Here is an 18,310-nt window from a genome sequence, read left to right as displayed (position 1 = left end):
TTCCATAGGGCTCTATATAGGGACTGTTGACCAGGTTCCATAGGGCTCTATATAGGGACTGTTGACCAGCTTCCATAGGGCTCTATATAGGGACTGTTGACCAGGTTCCATAGGGCTCTATATAGGGACTGTTGACTAGGTTCCATAGGGCTCTATATAGGGACTATTGACCAGGTTCCATAGGGCTCTATATAGGGACTATTGACCAGGTTCCATAGGGCTCTATATAGGGACTGTTGACCAGGTTCCATAGGGCTCTATATAGGGACTGTTGACCAGCTTCCATAGGGCTCTATATAGGGACTGTTGACCAGGTTCCATAGGGCTCTATATAGGGACTGTTGACCAGGTTCCATAGGACTCTAAATAGGGACTGTTGACCAGGTTCCATAGGGCTCTATATAGGGACTGTTGACCAGGTTCCATAGGGCTCTATATAGGGGCTGTTGACCAGTTTCCATAGGGCTCTATATAGGGACTGTTGACCAGGTTCCATAGGACTCTAAATAGGGACTGTTCTCTAGGTTCCATAGGGCTCTATATAGGGAATGTTGACTAGGTTCCATAGGGCTCTATATAGGGACTGTTGACTAGGTTCCATAGGGCTCTATATAGGGACTGTTGACTAGGTTCCATAGGGCTCTATATAGGGACTGTTGACCAGGTTCCATAGGACTCTAAATAGGGACTGTTCACCAGGTTCCATAGGGCTCTATATAGGGACTGTTGACCAGGTTCCATAGGGCTCTATATAGGGACTGTTGACCAGGTTCCATAGGGCTCTATATAGGGACTGTTGACCAGGTTCCATAGGGCTCTATATAGGGACTGTTGACCAGGTTCCATAGGACTCTAAATAGGGACTGTTGACCAGGTTCCATAGGGCTCTATATAGGGACTATTGACCAGGTTCCATATGGCTCTATATAGGGACTGTTGACCAGGTTCCATAGGGCTCTATATAGGGACTGTTGACCAGGTTCCATAGGGCTCTATATAGGGACTGTTGACCAGGTTCCATAGGGCTCTATATAGGGACTGTTAACCAGGTTCCATAGGACTCTATATAGGGACTGTTGACCAGTTTCCATAGGACTCTATATAGGGACTGTTGACCAGGTTCCATAGGGCTCTATATAGGGACTGTTAACCAGGTTCCATAGGGCTCTATATAGGGACTGTTAACCAGGTTCCATAGGGCTCTATATAGGGGCTGTTGACCAGGTTCCATAGGACTCTATATAGGGACTGTTAGCCAGGTTCCATAGGGCTCTATATAGGGACTGTTAACCAGGTTCCATAGGGCTCTATATAGGGACTGTTAACCAGGTTCCATAGGGCTCTATATAGGGACTGTTAACCAGGTTCCATAAGGCTCTATATAGGGACTGTTGACTAGGTTCCATAGGGCTCTATATAAGGACTGTTGACTAGGTTCCATAGGGCTCTATATATAATATATAATAATATATGCCATTTAGCTGACGCTTTTATCCAAAGCGACTTACAGTCATGTGTGCATACATTCTACGTATGGGTGGTCCCGGGAATCGAACCCACTACCCTGGCGTTACAAGCGCCATGCTCTACCAACTGAGCTACAGGGCTCTATATAGGGACTGTTAACCAGGTTCCATAGGACATATATTGTCTCTCAGGACCATTCAGATATTATTTTCAGAAGATTATAATGCTGAAACAACCCAGAGTGAAATTTTACGATCCAGTGCTCTCACAATCACTCTGCACATTGACGTCAATATACCCGGCAGGGAGATAATTATTCTCCGTCATTAATTGGAATAAGTTAATGTGTCATTCAAAGAGCTGTCATTCAGAACTACGGACAACCAGCACGCATCCAAAGTGAAATATCTAGGATCGCGACACAACGGCCGTTTCATTCAATTCAGCACCATGGATTGAATAAGCCACTGTTGCTCGCACTTGCGCGGTTATTGTGGAGCTGCTCTGTATTCCAGTGTCCTTATTGGTTACGGAGAGGAACCTGTCGTTGCTTTCTACCTTCAGACCCGGAACGCTGTGAGCTTTAAGACCATGCTGTACTCCAACAGGCAACATCTGTCCTCTGCACTGTGTATCGCGCTTGGCTTCAGGTCCGTTTCTACACAGTCGGTGATCTGACACACACAGCGCTGCGAGAGAAAGGAGACATCCAGAACACAGCACCATATTGATGACAGAGTGAGAGCGATGGGATGCAAGGAGAAGATATTATCCCTCTGCTGTTCTATATAGACGGACCGATAGCGTGAGGAACACTGGAGCTACGAGGGCACACTACAACAAATAAGACGGAGAGGTGCTGCAAAATGGTAGGATCTAGTTGAACTATTCACCATGGTAGGATCTAGTTGAACTAGACACCATGGTAGGATCTTGTTGAACTAGACACCATGGTAGGATCTAGTTGAACTAGACACCATGGTAGGATCTAGTTGAACTATTCGCCATGGTAGGATCTAGTTGAACTAGACACCATGGTAGGATCTAGTTGAACTAGACACCATGGTAGGATATTGTTGAACTAGACACCATGGTAGGATCTTGTTGAACTAGACACCATGGTAGGATATTGTTGAACTAGACACCATGGTAGGATCTTGTGGAACTAGACACCATGGTAGGATCTTGTTGAACTAGACACCATGGTAGGATCTTGTTGAACTAGACACCATGGTAGGATCTTGTGGAACTAGACACCATGGTAGGATCTTGCTGAACTAGACACCATGGTCGGATCTTGTTGAACTAGACACCATGGTAGGATCTAGTTGAACTAGACACCATGGTAGGATCTAGTTGAACTAGACACCATGGTAGGATCTAGTTGAACTAGACACCATGGTAGGATCTAGTTGAACTAGACACCATGGTAGGATCTAGTTGAACTAGACACCATGGTAGGATCTAGTTGAACTAGACACCATGGTAGGATATTGTTGAACTAGACACCATGGTCGGATCTTGTTGAACTAGACACCATGGTAGGATCTAGTTGAACTAGACACCATGGTAGGATCTAGTTGAACTAGACACCATGGTAGGATATAGTTGAACTAGACATCATGGTAGGATATTGTTGAACTAGACACCATGGTCGGATCTAGTTGAACTATTCACCATGGTAGGATATTGTTGAACTAGACACCATGGTAAGATCTAGTTGAACTATTCACCATGGTAGGATATTGTTGAACTAGACACCATGGTAGGATATTGTTGAACTAGACACCATGGTAGGATATTGCTGAACTAGACACCATGGTAGGATATTGTTGAACTAGACACCATGGTAGGATCTAGTTGAACTAGACATCATGGTAAGATCTAGTTGAACTATTCACCATGGTAAGATCTTGTTGAACTAGACACCATGGTAGGATATAGTTGAACTAGACACCATGGTAAGATCTAGTTGAACTAGACACCATGGTAAGATCTAGTTGAACTAGACACCATGGTAGGATCTTGTTGAACTAGACACCATGGTAGGATATAGTTGAACTAGACACCATGGTAAGATCTAGTTGAACTAGACACCATGGTAAGATCTAGTTGAACTAGACACCATGGTAAGATCTAGTTGAACTAGACACCATGGTAAGATCTAGTTGAACTAGACACCATGGTCGGATCTAGTTGAACTAGACACCATGGTAGGATCTAGTTGAACTAGACACCATGGTCGGATCTAGTTGAACTATTCACCATGGTCGGATCTAGTTGAACTAGACACCATGGTCGGATCTAGTTGAACTATTCACCATGGTAGGATCTAGTTGAACTATTCACCATGGTCGGATCTAGTTGAACTAGACACCATGGTAGGATCTTGTTGAACTAGACACCATGGTAGGATCTAGTTGAACTAGACACCATGGTCGGATCTAGTTGAACTATTCACCATGGTCGGATCTAGTTGAACTAGACACCATGGTAAGATCTAGTTGAACTAGACACCATGGTAAGATCTTGTTGAACTAGACACCATGGTAGGATCTAGTTGAACTAGACACCATGGTAAGATCTAGTTGAACTTGACACCATGGTAAGATCTTGTTGAACTAGACACCATGGTAGGATCTAGTTGAACTATTCGCCATGGTAGGATCTAGTTGAACTAGACACCATGGTAGGATCTAGTTGAACTAGACACCATGGTAGGATATTGTTGAACTAGACACCATGGTAGGATATTGTTGAACTAGACACCATGGTAGGATCTAGTTGAACTAGACACCATGGTCGGATCTAGTTGAACTAGACACCATGGTCGGATCTAGTTGAACTAGACACCATGGTAAGATCTAGTTGAACTATTCACCATGGTAGGATATTGTTGAACTAGACACCATGGTCGGATCTAGTTGAACTAGACACCATGGTCGGATCTAGTTGAACTATTCACCATGGTAGGATCTTGTGGAACTAGACACCATGGTAGGATCTTGTTGAACTAGACACCATGGTCGGATCTTGTTGAACTAGACACCATGGTCGGATCTAGTTGAACTAGACACCATGGTCGGATCTTGTTGAACTAGACACCATGGTCGGATCTTGTTGAACTAGACACCATGGTCGGATCTTGTTGAACTAGACACCATGGTCGGATCTAGTTGAACTAGACACCATGGTAGGATATTGTTGAACTATTCACCATGGTCGGATCTAGTTGAACTAGACACCATGGTCGGATATTGTTGAACTAGACACCATGGTCGGATCTAGTTGAACTAGACACCATGGTCGGATATTGTTGAACTAGACACCATGGTAAGATCTTGTGGAACTAGACACCATGGTCGGATCTTGTTGAACTATTCACCATGGTCGGATCTAGTTGAACTAGACACCATGGTCGGATCTAGTTGAACTTGACACCATGGTCGGATCTAGTTGAACTTCACACCATGGTAGGATCTTGTTGAACTAGACACCATGGTCGGATCTTGTTGAACTAGACACCATGGTCGGATCTTGTTGAACTAGACACCATGGTCGGATCTTGTTGAACTAGACACCATGGTCGGATCTTGTTGAACTAGACACCATGGTCGGATCTTGTTGAACTAGACACCATGGTCGGACCTAGTTGAACTAGACACCATGGTAAGATCTAGTTGAACTTGACACCATGGTCGGATCTAGTTGAACTTGAAACCATGGTAAGATCTTGTTGAACTAGACACCATGGTCGGATCTAGTTGAACTAGACACCATGGTCGGATCTAGTTGAACTTCACACCATGGTAGGATCTAGTTGAACTAGACACCATGGTAAGATCTAGTTGAACTAGACACCATGGTAAGATCTAGTTGAACTATTCACCATGGTCGGATCTAGTTGAACTAGACACCATGGTCGGATCTAGTTGAACTAGACACCATGGTCGGATCTAGTTGAACTAGACACCATGGTAAGATCTAGTTGAACTATTCACCATGGTCGGATCTAGTTGAACTATACACCATGGTCGGATCTAGTTGAACTAGACACCATGGTAAGATCTAGTTGAACTATTCACCATGGTAGGATATTGTTGAACTAGACACCATGGTCGGATCTAGTTGAACTAGACACCATGGTCGGATCTAGTTGAACTATTCACCATGGTCGGATCTAGTTGAACTAGACACCATGGTCGGATCTAGTTGAACTAGACACCATGGTAGGATCTTGTTGAACTAGACACCATGGTCGGATCTAGTTGAACTATTCACCATGGTCGGATCTAGTTGAACTAGACACCATGGTCGGATCTTGTGGAACTAGACACCATGGTCGGATCTTGTGGAACTAGACACCATGGTAGGATATTGTTGAACTAGACACCATGGTCGGATCTTGTTGAACTAGACACCATGGTCGGATCTTGTTGAACTAGACACCATGGTAAGATCTTGTTGAACTAGACACCATGGTCGGATCTTGTTGAACTAGACACCATGGTCGGACCTAGTTGAACTTGACACCATGGTAAGATCTAGTTGAACTAGACACCATGGTCGGATCTAGTTGAACTTGACACCATGGTCGGATCTTGTTGAACTAGACACCATGGTCGGATCTAGTTGAACTAGACACCATGGTCGGATCTAGTTGAACTAGACACCATGGTAGGATCTAGTTGAACTTGACACCATGGTAGGATCTAGTTGAACTAGACACCATGGTAGGATCTAGTTGAACTTGACACCATGGTCGGATCTTGTTGAACTAGACACCATGGTCGGATCTAGTTGAACTAGACACCATGGTCGGATCTAGTTGAACTTGACACCATGGTAAGATATTTTTGAACTTGACACCATGGTAAGATCTTGTGGAACTAGACACCATGGTAAGATCTAGTTGAACTAGACACCATGGTCGGATCTAGTTGAACTTGACACCATGGTAAGATCTTGTTGAACTAGACACCATGGTAGGATCTTGTGGAACTAGACACCATGGTAGGATCTAGTTGAACTAGACACCATGGTAGGATCTTGTTGAACTAGACACCATGGTAGGATCTTGTGGAACTAGACACCATGGTAGGATCTTGTTGAACTAGACACCATGGTAGGATCTTGTGGAACTAGACACCATGGTAGGATCTAGTTGAACTAGACACCATGGTAGGATCTTGTTGAACTAGACACCATGGTAGGATCTTGTGGAACTAGACACCATGGTAGGATCTAGTTGAACTAGACACCATGGTAGGATATAGTTGAACTAGACACCATGGTAGGATATAGTTGAACTAGACATCATGGTAGGATATTGTTGAACTAGACACCATGGTCGGATCTTGTTGAACTAGACACCAATGTTAGGATCTAGTTGAACTAGACACCATGGTAGGATATAGTTGAACTAGACACCATGGTAGGATATAGTTGAACTAGACATCATGGTAGGATATTGTTGAACTAGACACCATGGTCGGATCTAGTTGAACTATTCACCATGGTAGGATATTGTTGAACTAGACACCATGGTAAGATCTAGTTGAACTATTCACCATGGTAGGATATTGTTGAACTAGACACCATGGTAGGATATTGTTGAACTAGACACCATGGTAAGATCTTGTTGAACTAGACACCATGGTAGGATATAGTTGAACTAGACACCATGGTAAGATCTAGTTGAACTAGACACCATGGTAAGATCTAGTTGAACTAGACACCATGGTAAGATCTTGTTGAACTAGACACCATGGTAGGATATTGTTGAACTAGACACCATGGTAAGATCTTGTTGAACTAGACACCATGGTAAGATCTAGTTGAACTAGACACCATGGTAGGATATTGTTGAACTAGACACCATGGTAAGATCTAGTTGAACTAGACACCATGGTAAGATCTAGTTGAACTAGACACCATGGTAAGATCTAGTTGAACTAGACACCATGGTAAGATCTAGTTGAACTAGACACCATGGTAAGATCTAGTTGAACTAGACACCATGGTAAGATCTAGTTGAACTAGACACCATGGTAGGATCTAGTTGAACTAGACACCATGGTCGGATCTAGTTGAACTATTCACCATGGTCGGATCTAGTTGAACTAGACACCATGGTCGGATCTAGTTGAACTATTCACCATGGTCGGATCTAGTTGAACTATTCACCATGGTAGGATCTAGTTGAACTAGACACCATGGTAGGATCTTGTTGAACTAGACACCATGGTAGGATCTTGTTGAACTAGACACCATGGTAGGATCTAGTTGAACTATTCGCCATGGTAGGATCTAGTTGAACTAGACACCATGGTAAGATCTAGTTGAACTAGACACCATGGTAAGATCTTGTTGAACTAGACACCATGGTAGGATATAGTTGAACTAGACACCATGGTAAGATCTAGTTGAACTAGACACCATGGTAAGATCTAGTTGAACTAGACACCATGGTAAGATCTAGTTGAACTAGACACCATGGTCGGATCTAGTTGAACTAGACACCATGGTAGGATCTAGTTGAACTAGACACCATGGTCGGATCTTGTTGAACTAGACACCATGGTAAGATCTAGTTGAACTAGACACCATGGTAAGATCTAGTTGAACTAGACACCATGGTAAGATCTAGTTGAACTAGACACCATGGTAAGATCTTGTTGAACTAGACACCATGGTCGGATCTTGTTGAACTAGACACCATGGTAGGATCTAGTTGAACTAGACACCATGGTCGGATCTAGTTGAACTATTCACCATGGTCGGATCTAGTTGAACTATTCACCATGGTCGGATCTTGTTGAACTAGACACCATGGTAAGATCTAGTTGAACTATTCACCATGGTCGGATCTAGTTGAACTAGACACCATGGTCGGATCTAGTTAAACTAGACACCATGGTAAGATCTAGTTGAACTAGACACCATGGTCGGATCTAGTTGAACTTGACACCATGGTCGGATCTTGTTGAACTAGACACCATGGTAGGATCTTGTTGAACTAGACACCATGGTCGATCTAGTTGAACTAGACACCATGGTAAGATCTTGTTGAACTAGACACCATGGTCGGATCTAGATGAACTAGACACCATGGTAAGATCTAGTTGAACTAGACACCATGGTAAGATCTTGTTGAACTAGACACCATGGTCGGATCTAGTTGAACTAGACACCATGGTCGGATCTTGTTGAACTAGACACCATGGTAGGATCTTGTTGAACTAGACACCATGGTCGGATCTTGTTGAACTAGACACCATGGTAGGATATTGTTGAACTAGACACCATGGTCGGATCTAGTTGAACTAGACACCATGGTAGGATCTTGTGAACTAGACACCATGGTAGGATCTTGTTGAACTAGACACCATGGTAGGATCTGGTCGGATTGAACTAGACACCATGGTCGGACTTGTGAACTTGACACCATGGTAAGATCTTGTTGAACTAGACACCATGGTCGGATCTAGTTGAACTATTCACCATGGTAAGATCTTGTGGAACTAGACACCATGGTAGGATCTTGTTGAACTAGACACCATGGTCGGATCTATTGTTGAACTAGACACCATGGTCGGATCTAGTTGAACTAGACACCATGGTCGGATCTAGTTGAACTAGACACCATGGTCGATCTAGTTGAACTAGACACCATGGTCGGATATTGTTGACACCATGGTCGGATCTAGTTGAACTAGACACCATGGTCGGATCTAGTTGAACTAGACACCATGGTAATATTGTTGAACTATTCACCATGGTCGGATCTAGTTGAACTAGACACCATGGTAAGATCGGATCATGGTCGGATCTGAACTAGACACCATGGTCGGATCTAGATGAACTAGACACCATGGTCGGATCTAGTTGAACTAGACACCATGGTAGGATATTGTTGAACTAGACACCATGGTCGGATCTAGTTGAACTATTCACCATGGTCGGATCTAGTTGAACTAGACACCATGGTCGGATCTTGTTGAACTAGACACCATGGTCGGATCTTGTTGAACTAGACACCATGGTAGGAACTAGACACCATGGTGGATCTTGTGGAACTAGACACCATGGTCGGATCTTGTTGAACTAGACACCATGGTCGGATATTGTTGAACTAGACACCATGGTAAGATCTTGTTGAACTAGACACCATGGTCGGATCTTGAACTAGACACCATGGTAAGATCTAGAACACACCATGGTCGGATCTTGTTGAACTAGACACCATGGTCGGACCTAGTTGAACTTGACACCATGGTAAGATCTAGTTGAACTAGACACCATGGTCGGATCTAGTTGAACTAGACACCATGGTAGGATCTAGTTGAACTAGACACCATGGTCGGATCTAGTTGAACTAGACACCATGGTCGGATCTAGTTGAACTAGACACCATGGTCGGATCTAGTTGAACTATTCACCATGGTCGGATCTAGTTGAACTAGACACCATGGTAGGATCTAGTTGAACTAGACACCATGGTCGGATCTAGTTGAACTAGACACCATGGTCGGATCTAGTTGAACTAGACACCATGGTCGGATCTAGTTGAACTAGACACCATGGTAGGATCTAGTTGAACTAGACACCATGGTCGGATCTAGTTGAACTAGACACCATGGTAAGATCTTGTTGAACTAGACACCATGGTCGGATCTAGTTGAACTAGACACCATGGTAGGATATTGTTGAACTTGACACCATGGTCGGATCTAGTTGAACTAGACACCATGGTCGGATATTGTTGAACTATTCACCATGGTCGGATCTAGTTGAACTAGACACCATGGTCGGATATTGTTGAACTAGACACCATGGTAAGATCTTGTGGAACTAGACACCATGGTCGGATCTTGTTGAACTATTCACCATGGTCGGATCTAGTTGAACTAGAACTGGTCGGATCTAGAACACACATGGTCGGATCTAGTGTGACACCATGGTCGGATCTTGTGGAACTAGACACCATGGTCGGATCTTGTGGAACTAGACACCATGGTAGGATATTGTTGAACTAGACACCATGGTCGGATCTTGCTGAACTAGACACCATGGTCGGATCTTGTTGAACTAGACACCATGGTAAGATCTTGCTGAACTAGACACCATGGTCGGATCTTGTTGAACTAGACACCATGGTCGGATCTTGAACAGACACCATGGTCGGACCTAGTTGAACTTGACACCATGGTAAGATCTAGTTGAACTTGACACCATGGTCGGATCTAGTTGAACTTGAAACCATGGTAAGATCTTGTTGAACTAGACACCATGGTCGGATCTAGTTGAACTAGACACCATGGTAGGATCTAGTTGAACTAGACACCATGGTCGGATCTAGTTGAACTATTCACCATGGTCGGATCTAGTTGAACTAGACACCATGGTAGGATCTAGTTGAACTAGACACCATGGTCGGATCTAGTTGAACTAGACACCATGGTCGGATCTAGTTGAACTAGACACCATGGTCGGATCTAGTTGAACTAGACACCATGGTAAGATCTAGTTGAACTATTCACCATGGTCGGATCTAGTTGAACTAGACACCATGGTAGGATCTAGTTGAACTAGACACCATGGTCGGATCTAGTTGAACTAGACACCATGGTAAGATCTAGTTGAACTATTCACCATGGTCGGATCTTGTTGAACTATTCACCATGGTCGGATCTTGTTGAACTAGACACCATGGTAAGATCTTGTTGAACTAGACACCATGGTCGGATCTAGTTGAACTTGACACCATGGTAAGATATTTTTGAACTAGACACCATGGTAAGATCTAGTTGAACTAGACACCATGGTCGGATCTAGTTGAACTTGACACCATGGTAAGATATTTTTGAACTAGACACCATGGTAAGATCTAGTTGAACTTGACACCATGGTCGGATCTAGTTGAACTAGACACCATGGTCGGATCTTGTGGAACTAGACACCATGGTCGGATCTAGTTGAACTTGACACCATGGTCGGATCTAGTTGAACTTGACACCATGGTCGGATCTAGTTGAACTTGACACCATGGTCGGATCTAGTTGAACTAGACACCATGGTCGGATCTAGTTGAACTAGACACCATGGTCGGATCTTGTGGAATACGAGAATGTATGCACACATGACTGTAAGTCGCTTTGGATAAAAGCGTCAGCTAAATGGCATATATTATTATTATTATAACTAGACACCATGGTCGGATCTTGTGGAACTAGACACCATGGTCGGATCTTGTGGAACTAGACACCATGGTAGGATATTGTTGAACTAGACACCATGGTCGGATCTTGTTGAACTAGACACCATGGTCGGATCTTGTTGAACTAGACACCATGGTAAGATCTTGTTGAACTAGACACCATGGTCGGATCTTGTTGAACTAGACACCATGGTCGGATCTTGTTGAACTAGACACCATGGTCGGACCTAGTTGAACTTGACACCATGGTAAGATCTAGTTGAACTTGACACCATGGTCGGATCTAGTTGAACTTGAAACCATGGTAAGATCTAGTTGAACTAGACACCATGGTCGGATCTAGTTGAACTAGACACCATGGTCGGATCTAGTTGAACTAGACACCATGGTCGGATCTAGTTGAACTAGACACCATGGTCGGATCTAGTTGAACTAGACACCATGGTCGGATCTAGTTGAACTAGACACCATGGTCGGATCTAGTTGAACTAGACACCATGGTCGGATCTAGTTGAACTAGACACCATGGTCGGATCTAGTTGAACTAGACACCATGGTAAGATCTAGTTGAACTATTCACCATGGTCGGACCTAGTTGAACTAGACACCATGGTAAGATCTTGCTGAACTAGACACCATGGTCGGATCTAGTTGAACTAGACACCATGGTCGGATCTAGTTGAACTAGACACCATGGTCGGATCTAGTTGAACTATTCACCATGGTCGGATCTAGTTGAACTAGACACCATGGTAAGATCTTGTTGAACTAGACACCATGGTCGGATCTAGTTGAACTTGACACCATGGTAAGATATTTTTGAACTAGACACCATGGTAAGATCTAGTTGAACTAGACACCATGGTCGGATCTAGTTGAACTTGACACCATGGTAAGATATTTTTGAACTAGACACCATGGTCGGATCTTGTTGAACTAGACACCATGGTAAGATCTAGTTGAACTAGACACCATGGTCGGATCTAGTTGAACTAGACACCATGGTCGGATCTAGTTGAACTAGACACCATGGTAAGATCTAGTTGAACTAGACACCATGGTCGGATCTAGTTGAACTTGACACCATGGTCGGATCTTGTTGAACTAGACACCATGGTCGGATCTTGTTGAACTAGACACCATGGTCGGATCTTGTTGAACTAGACACCATGGTAGGATCTAGTTGAACTAGACACCATGGTCGGATCTAGTTGAACTATTCACCATGGTCGGATCTAGTTGAACTATTCACCATGGTCGGATCTAGTTGAACTAGACACCATGGTAAGATCTAGTTGAACTTGACACCATGGTAGGATCTAGTGGAACTAGACACCATGGTAAGATCTAGTTGAACTAGACACCATGGTCGGATCTAGTTGAACTTGACACCATGGTAAGATCTTGTTGAACTAGTCACCATGGTAAGATCTTGTGGAACTAGACACCATGGCAGGATCTTGTTGAACTATTGTTGTCATGTCTATTCTTAGGCTAGAACTGTCTGTCTGCACAACTGAATAGAACTGTCTGTCTGCACATTTGAATAGAACTGTCTGTCTGCACAACTGAATAGAACTGTCTATCTGCACATTTGAATAGAACTGTCTGTCTGCACAACTGAATAGAACTGTCTGTCTGCACAACTGAATAGAACTGTCTATCTGCACATTTGAATAGAACTGTCTGTCTGCACAACTGAATAGAACTGTCTATCTGCACATTTGAATAGAACTGTCTGTCTGCACAACTGAATAGAACTGTCTGTCTGCACAACTGAATAGAACTGTCTGTCTGCACATTTGAATAGAACTGTCTGTCTGCACAACTGAATAGAACTGTCTATCTGCACATTTGAATAGAACTGTCTGTCTGCACAACTGAATAGAACTGTCTGTCTGCACAACTGAATAGAACTGTCTATCTGCACATTTGAATAGAACTGTCTGTCTGCACAACTGAATAGAACTGTCTGTCTGCACATTTGAATAGAACTGTCTGTCTGCACAACTGAATAGAACTGTCTGTCTGCACATCTGAATAGAACTGTCTGTCTGCACAACTGAATAGAACTGTCTGTCTGCACATCTGAATATAACTGTCTGTCTGCACAACTGAATAGAACTGTCTGTCTGCACTGCTGAATATAACTGTCTGTCTGCACATCTGAATAGAACTGTCTGTCTGCACAACTGAATAGAACTGTCTGTCTGCACATCTGAATCATTGTTTTCTCTACAGTATTGCATGTTGTAGTCACTGTAATGCTGTTCAATCTACTGTAGCTTAGCCTAGTGTTCAGTATCTGTAGTCTAGTGTTCAGTATCTGTAGTCTAGTGTTCAGTATCTGTAGTCTAGTGTTCAGTATCTGTAGTCTAGTGTTCAGTATCTGTAGCCTAGTGTTCAGTATCTGTAGCCTAGTGTTCAGTATCTGTAGTCTAGTGTTCAGTATCTGTAGCCTAGTGTTCAGTATCTGTAGTCTAGTGTTCAGTATCTGTAGTCTAGTGTTCAGTATCTGTAGTCTAGTGTTCAGTATCTGTAGTCTAGTGTTCAGTATCTGTAGTCTAGTGTTCAGTATCTGTAGCCTAGTGTTCAGTATCTGTAGTCTAGTGTTCATTATCTGTAGTGTCTGTAGTCTAGTGTTCAGTGTCTGTAGCCTAGTGTTCAGTATCTGTAGTCTAGTGTTCAGTATCTGTAGTCTAGTGTTCAGTATCTGTAGCCTAGTGTTCAGTATCTGTAGTGTCTGTATTCTAGTGTTCAGTATCTGTAGTCTAGTGTTCAGTATCTGTAGTCTAGTGTTCAGTATCTGTAGTCTAGTGTTCAGTATCTGTAGTCTAGTGTTCAGTATCTGTAGTCTAGTGTTCAGTATCTGTAGCCTAGTGTTCAGTATCTGTAGTCTAGTGTTCAGTATCTGTAGCCTAGTGTTCAGTATCTGTAGTGTCTGTAGTCTAGTGTTCAGTATCTGTAGCCTAGTGTTCAGTATCTGTAGTCTAGTGTTCAGTATCTGTAGCCTAGTGTTCAGTATCTGTAGCCTAGTGTTCAGTATCTGTAGCCTAGTGTTCAGTATCTGTAGTCTAGTGTTCAGTATCTGTAGTCTAGTGTTCAGTATCTGTAGTCTAGTGTTCAGTATCTGTAGTCTAGTGTTCAGTATCTGTAGCCTAGTGTTCAGTATCTGTAGTCTAGTGTTCAGTATCTGTAGCCTAGTGTTCAGTATCTGTAGTCTAGTGTTCAGTATCTGTAGTCTAGTGTTCAGTATCTGTAGTCTAGTGTTCAGTATCTGTAGTCTAGTGTTCACTAGCTGTTCTCAGCTGAGAAGGAGAGCTGTGAACAATAGACATCTAGCTGTATGGATTGATTTATTAAGAAATATGTTACCTTGAAATGTATTTCATTTCTTAGATACCATGACGACCCGTTTTTCTTGCCAAAACTGAATACTTGCTCTTTGTGTAATTAATGTAAGAAAGGACATGAAGCAACGTCATCTACAGTAAAGTGTGTGCAGGTTATTTTTTCTTTATGGGGAAACGGCTCATTGTGTTTTCATGGGGAAACGGCTCATTGTGTTTTCATGGGGAAACGGCTCATTGTGTTTTTATGGGGAAACGGCTCATTGTGTTTTCATGGGGAAACGGCTCATTGTGTTGTTATGGGGAAACGGCTCATTGTGTTTTCATGGGGAAACGGCTCATTGTGTTTTCATGGGGAAACGGCTCATTGTGTTTTCATGGGGAAACGGCTCATTGTGTTTTCATGGGGAAACGGCTCATTGTGTTTTCATGGGGAAACGGCTCATTGTGTTTTCATGGGGAAACGGCTCATTGTGTTTTCATGGGGAAACGGCTCATTGTGTTTTTATGGGGAAACGGCTCATTGTGTTTTCATGGGGAAACGGCTCATTGTGTTTTTATGGGGAAACGGCTCATTGTGTTGTTATGGGGAATGAATGACACCTGTAATGTATAGTATGATGTTAGGAATGCATGGCATGGAGGAATTATTTACATTTTTAGAGCCCTATAGTGTTTACCTTGATGTTCTAGGCTAGTGTAGTCTATAGTGTTTATCTTGACGTTCTAGACTATGTTAACCTGGCCTTTGCTATCTCTGGTTATGTTACCCTGGCCTTTACTATCTCTGACTATGTTGCCCTGGCCTTTGCTATCTCTGGTTATGTTACCCTGGCCTTTACTATCTCTGGTTATGTTACCCTGGCCTTTACTATCTCTGGTTATGTTACCCTGGCCTTTGCTATCTCTGGTTATGTTACCCTGGCCTTTACTATCTCTGTTTATGTTACCCTGGCCTTTACTATCTCTGACTATGTTGCCCTGGCCTTTGCTATCTCTGGTTATGTTACCCTGGCCTTTACTATCTCTGGTTATGTTACCCTGGCCTTTACTATCTCTGACTATGTTAGCCTGGCCTTTACTATCTCTGGTTATGTTACCCTGGCCTTTACTATCTCTGTTTATGTTACCCTGGCCTTTACTATCTCTGGTTATGTTACCCTGACCTTTACTATCTCTGGCTATGTTACCCTGGCCTTTACTATCTCTGACTATGTTGCCCTGGCCTTTGCTATCTCTGGTTATGTTACCCAGGCCTTTACTATCTCTGACTATGTTACCCTGGCCTTTGCTATCTCTGACTATGTTACTCTGGCCTTTGCTATCTCTGGTTATGATACCCTGGCCTTTACTATCTCTGGTTATGTTACCCTGGCCTTTACTATCTCTGGTTATGTTACCCTGGCCTTTACTATCTCTGGTTATGTTACCCAGGCCTTTACTATCTCTGGCTATGTTACCCTGGCCTTTACTATCTCTGACTATGTTACCCTGGCCTTTACTATCTCTGACTATGTTACCCTGGCCTTTACTATCTCTGACTATGTTACCCTGGCCTTTACTATCTCTGGTTATGTTAACCTGGCCTTTACTATCTCTGGTTATGTTAACCTGGCCTTTACTATCTCTGGTTATGTTACCCTGACCTTTACTATCTCTGACTATGTTACCCTGGCCTTTACTATCTCTGTTTATGTTACCCTGGCCTTTGCTATCTCTGGTTATGTTACCCTGTCCTTTACTATCTCTGACTATGTTACCCTGGCCTTTACTATCTCTGACTATGTTACCCTGGCCTTTACTATCTCTGGTTATGTTACCCTGGCCTTTACTATCTCTGACTATGTTACCCTGGCCTTTACTATCTCTGACTATGTTACCCTGGCCTTTACTATCTCTGGTTATGTTACCCTGGCCTTTACTATCTCTGACTATGTTACCCTGGCCTTTACTATCTCTGATTATGTTACCCAGGCCTTTGCTATCTCTGGTTATGTTACCCTGGCCTTTACTATCTCTGGTTATGTTACCCTGGCCTTTACTATCTCTGACTATGTTACCCTGTCCTTTACTATCTCTGGTTATGTTACCCTGGCCTTTACTATCTCTGGTTATGTTACCCTGGCCTTTACTATCTCTGACTATGTTACCCTGGCCTTTGCTATCTCTGGTTATGTTACCCTGGCCTTTACTATCTCTGGTTATGTTACCCTGGCCTTTACTATCTCTGGTTATGTTACCCTGGCCTTTACTATCTCTGGTTATGTTACCCTGGCCTTTACTATCTCTGACTATGTTACCCTGGCCTTTACTATCTCTGACTATGTTACCCTGGCCTTTACTATCTCTGGTTATGTTACCCTGGCCTTTACTATCTCTGGTTATGTTACCCTGGCCTTTACTATCTCTGGTTATGTTACCCTGGCCTTTACTATCTCTGGTTATGTTACCCTGGCCTTTACTATCTCTGACTATGTTACCCTGGCCTTTACTATCTCTGGTTATGTTACCCTGGCCTTTACTATCTCTGACTATGTTACCCTGGCCTTTACTATCTCTGGTTATGTTACCCTGGCCTTTACTATCTCTGACTATGTTACCCTGGCCTTTACTATCTCTGGTTATGTTAACCTGGTCCCGTGATTGTTTCCCTCCAGCCAACTGGAGGGTGGCTGGTATCATAGATGCAATTTCCTGGTGTTGTGCCCTTGAGCAAGGCAGAACACCAGGCGCCCCAGTGTGGCGACCCTCCGTACCACTCCAAAACCAGGATATGTACGGGTGTTTTTCAGAGGAGTTGGGTTAAAAGAGGAAGTCACATTTCAGGTTGCCCAATAAAATTATCCTAATCTCTTAATGTTAATATGGGACAACACTCAGCATGAGGTTTCAATCACGGAATAGTTAGTGGACTGTAATCTGGGTAATTTGTCAACATCTCACTCTATGTCCTCTGTCTCTCTCTCTCTCTCTCTCTCTTTCTATCTCTCTCTCTGCTCTATTTCTATCTCTCTCTCTCTCTCTCTCTCTCTCTCTCTCTCTCGCTCCTCTCGCTCCTCTCTCCTCCTCTCTCTCCTCTCTTCTCTCTCCTCTCCTCTCTCTCTCCTCTCTCTCCTCTCTCTCTCTCTCTCTCTCTCTCGCTCCTCTCTCTCCATTCTCTCCTCTCTCTCCTCTCTCTCGCTCCTCTCTCTCTCCGTTCACCTCTCTCTCCCCTCTCTCTCGCTCCTCTCTCTCTCCTCTCTCTCCTCCTCCTCCTCTCTCTCTCTCCATTCTC

General features: G+C 43.4%; 1 protein-coding gene across 1 annotated transcript in view; it reads left to right on the top strand.

The window, feature by feature from the left end:
• Positions 1-2,046: 2,046 nt before the first annotated feature.
• LOC118379582 (alpha-N-acetylgalactosaminide alpha-2,6-sialyltransferase 5-like) overlaps positions 2,047-18,310 on the top strand; it is a 69,755-nt gene continuing 53,491 nt past the window's right edge. Inside the window, exon 1 of the mRNA XM_052502512.1 lies at positions 2,047-2,336. Within this exon, the coding sequence (XP_052358472.1) occupies positions 2,334-2,336 (3 nt within the window). The 5' untranslated portion in view covers positions 2,047-2,333. The remainder of the gene's footprint in view (positions 2,337-18,310) is intronic.

Source organism: Oncorhynchus keta, unplaced genomic scaffold, assembly GCF_023373465.1.
Source record: "Oncorhynchus keta strain PuntledgeMale-10-30-2019 unplaced genomic scaffold, Oket_V2 Un_contig_15718_pilon_pilon, whole genome shotgun sequence".
NCBI lineage: Eukaryota > Metazoa > Chordata > Actinopteri > Salmoniformes > Salmonidae > Oncorhynchus > Oncorhynchus keta.
The sequence above is the reverse complement of the archived record's forward strand: the minus strand, read 5'-3'. Positions and strand labels throughout refer to the sequence as shown.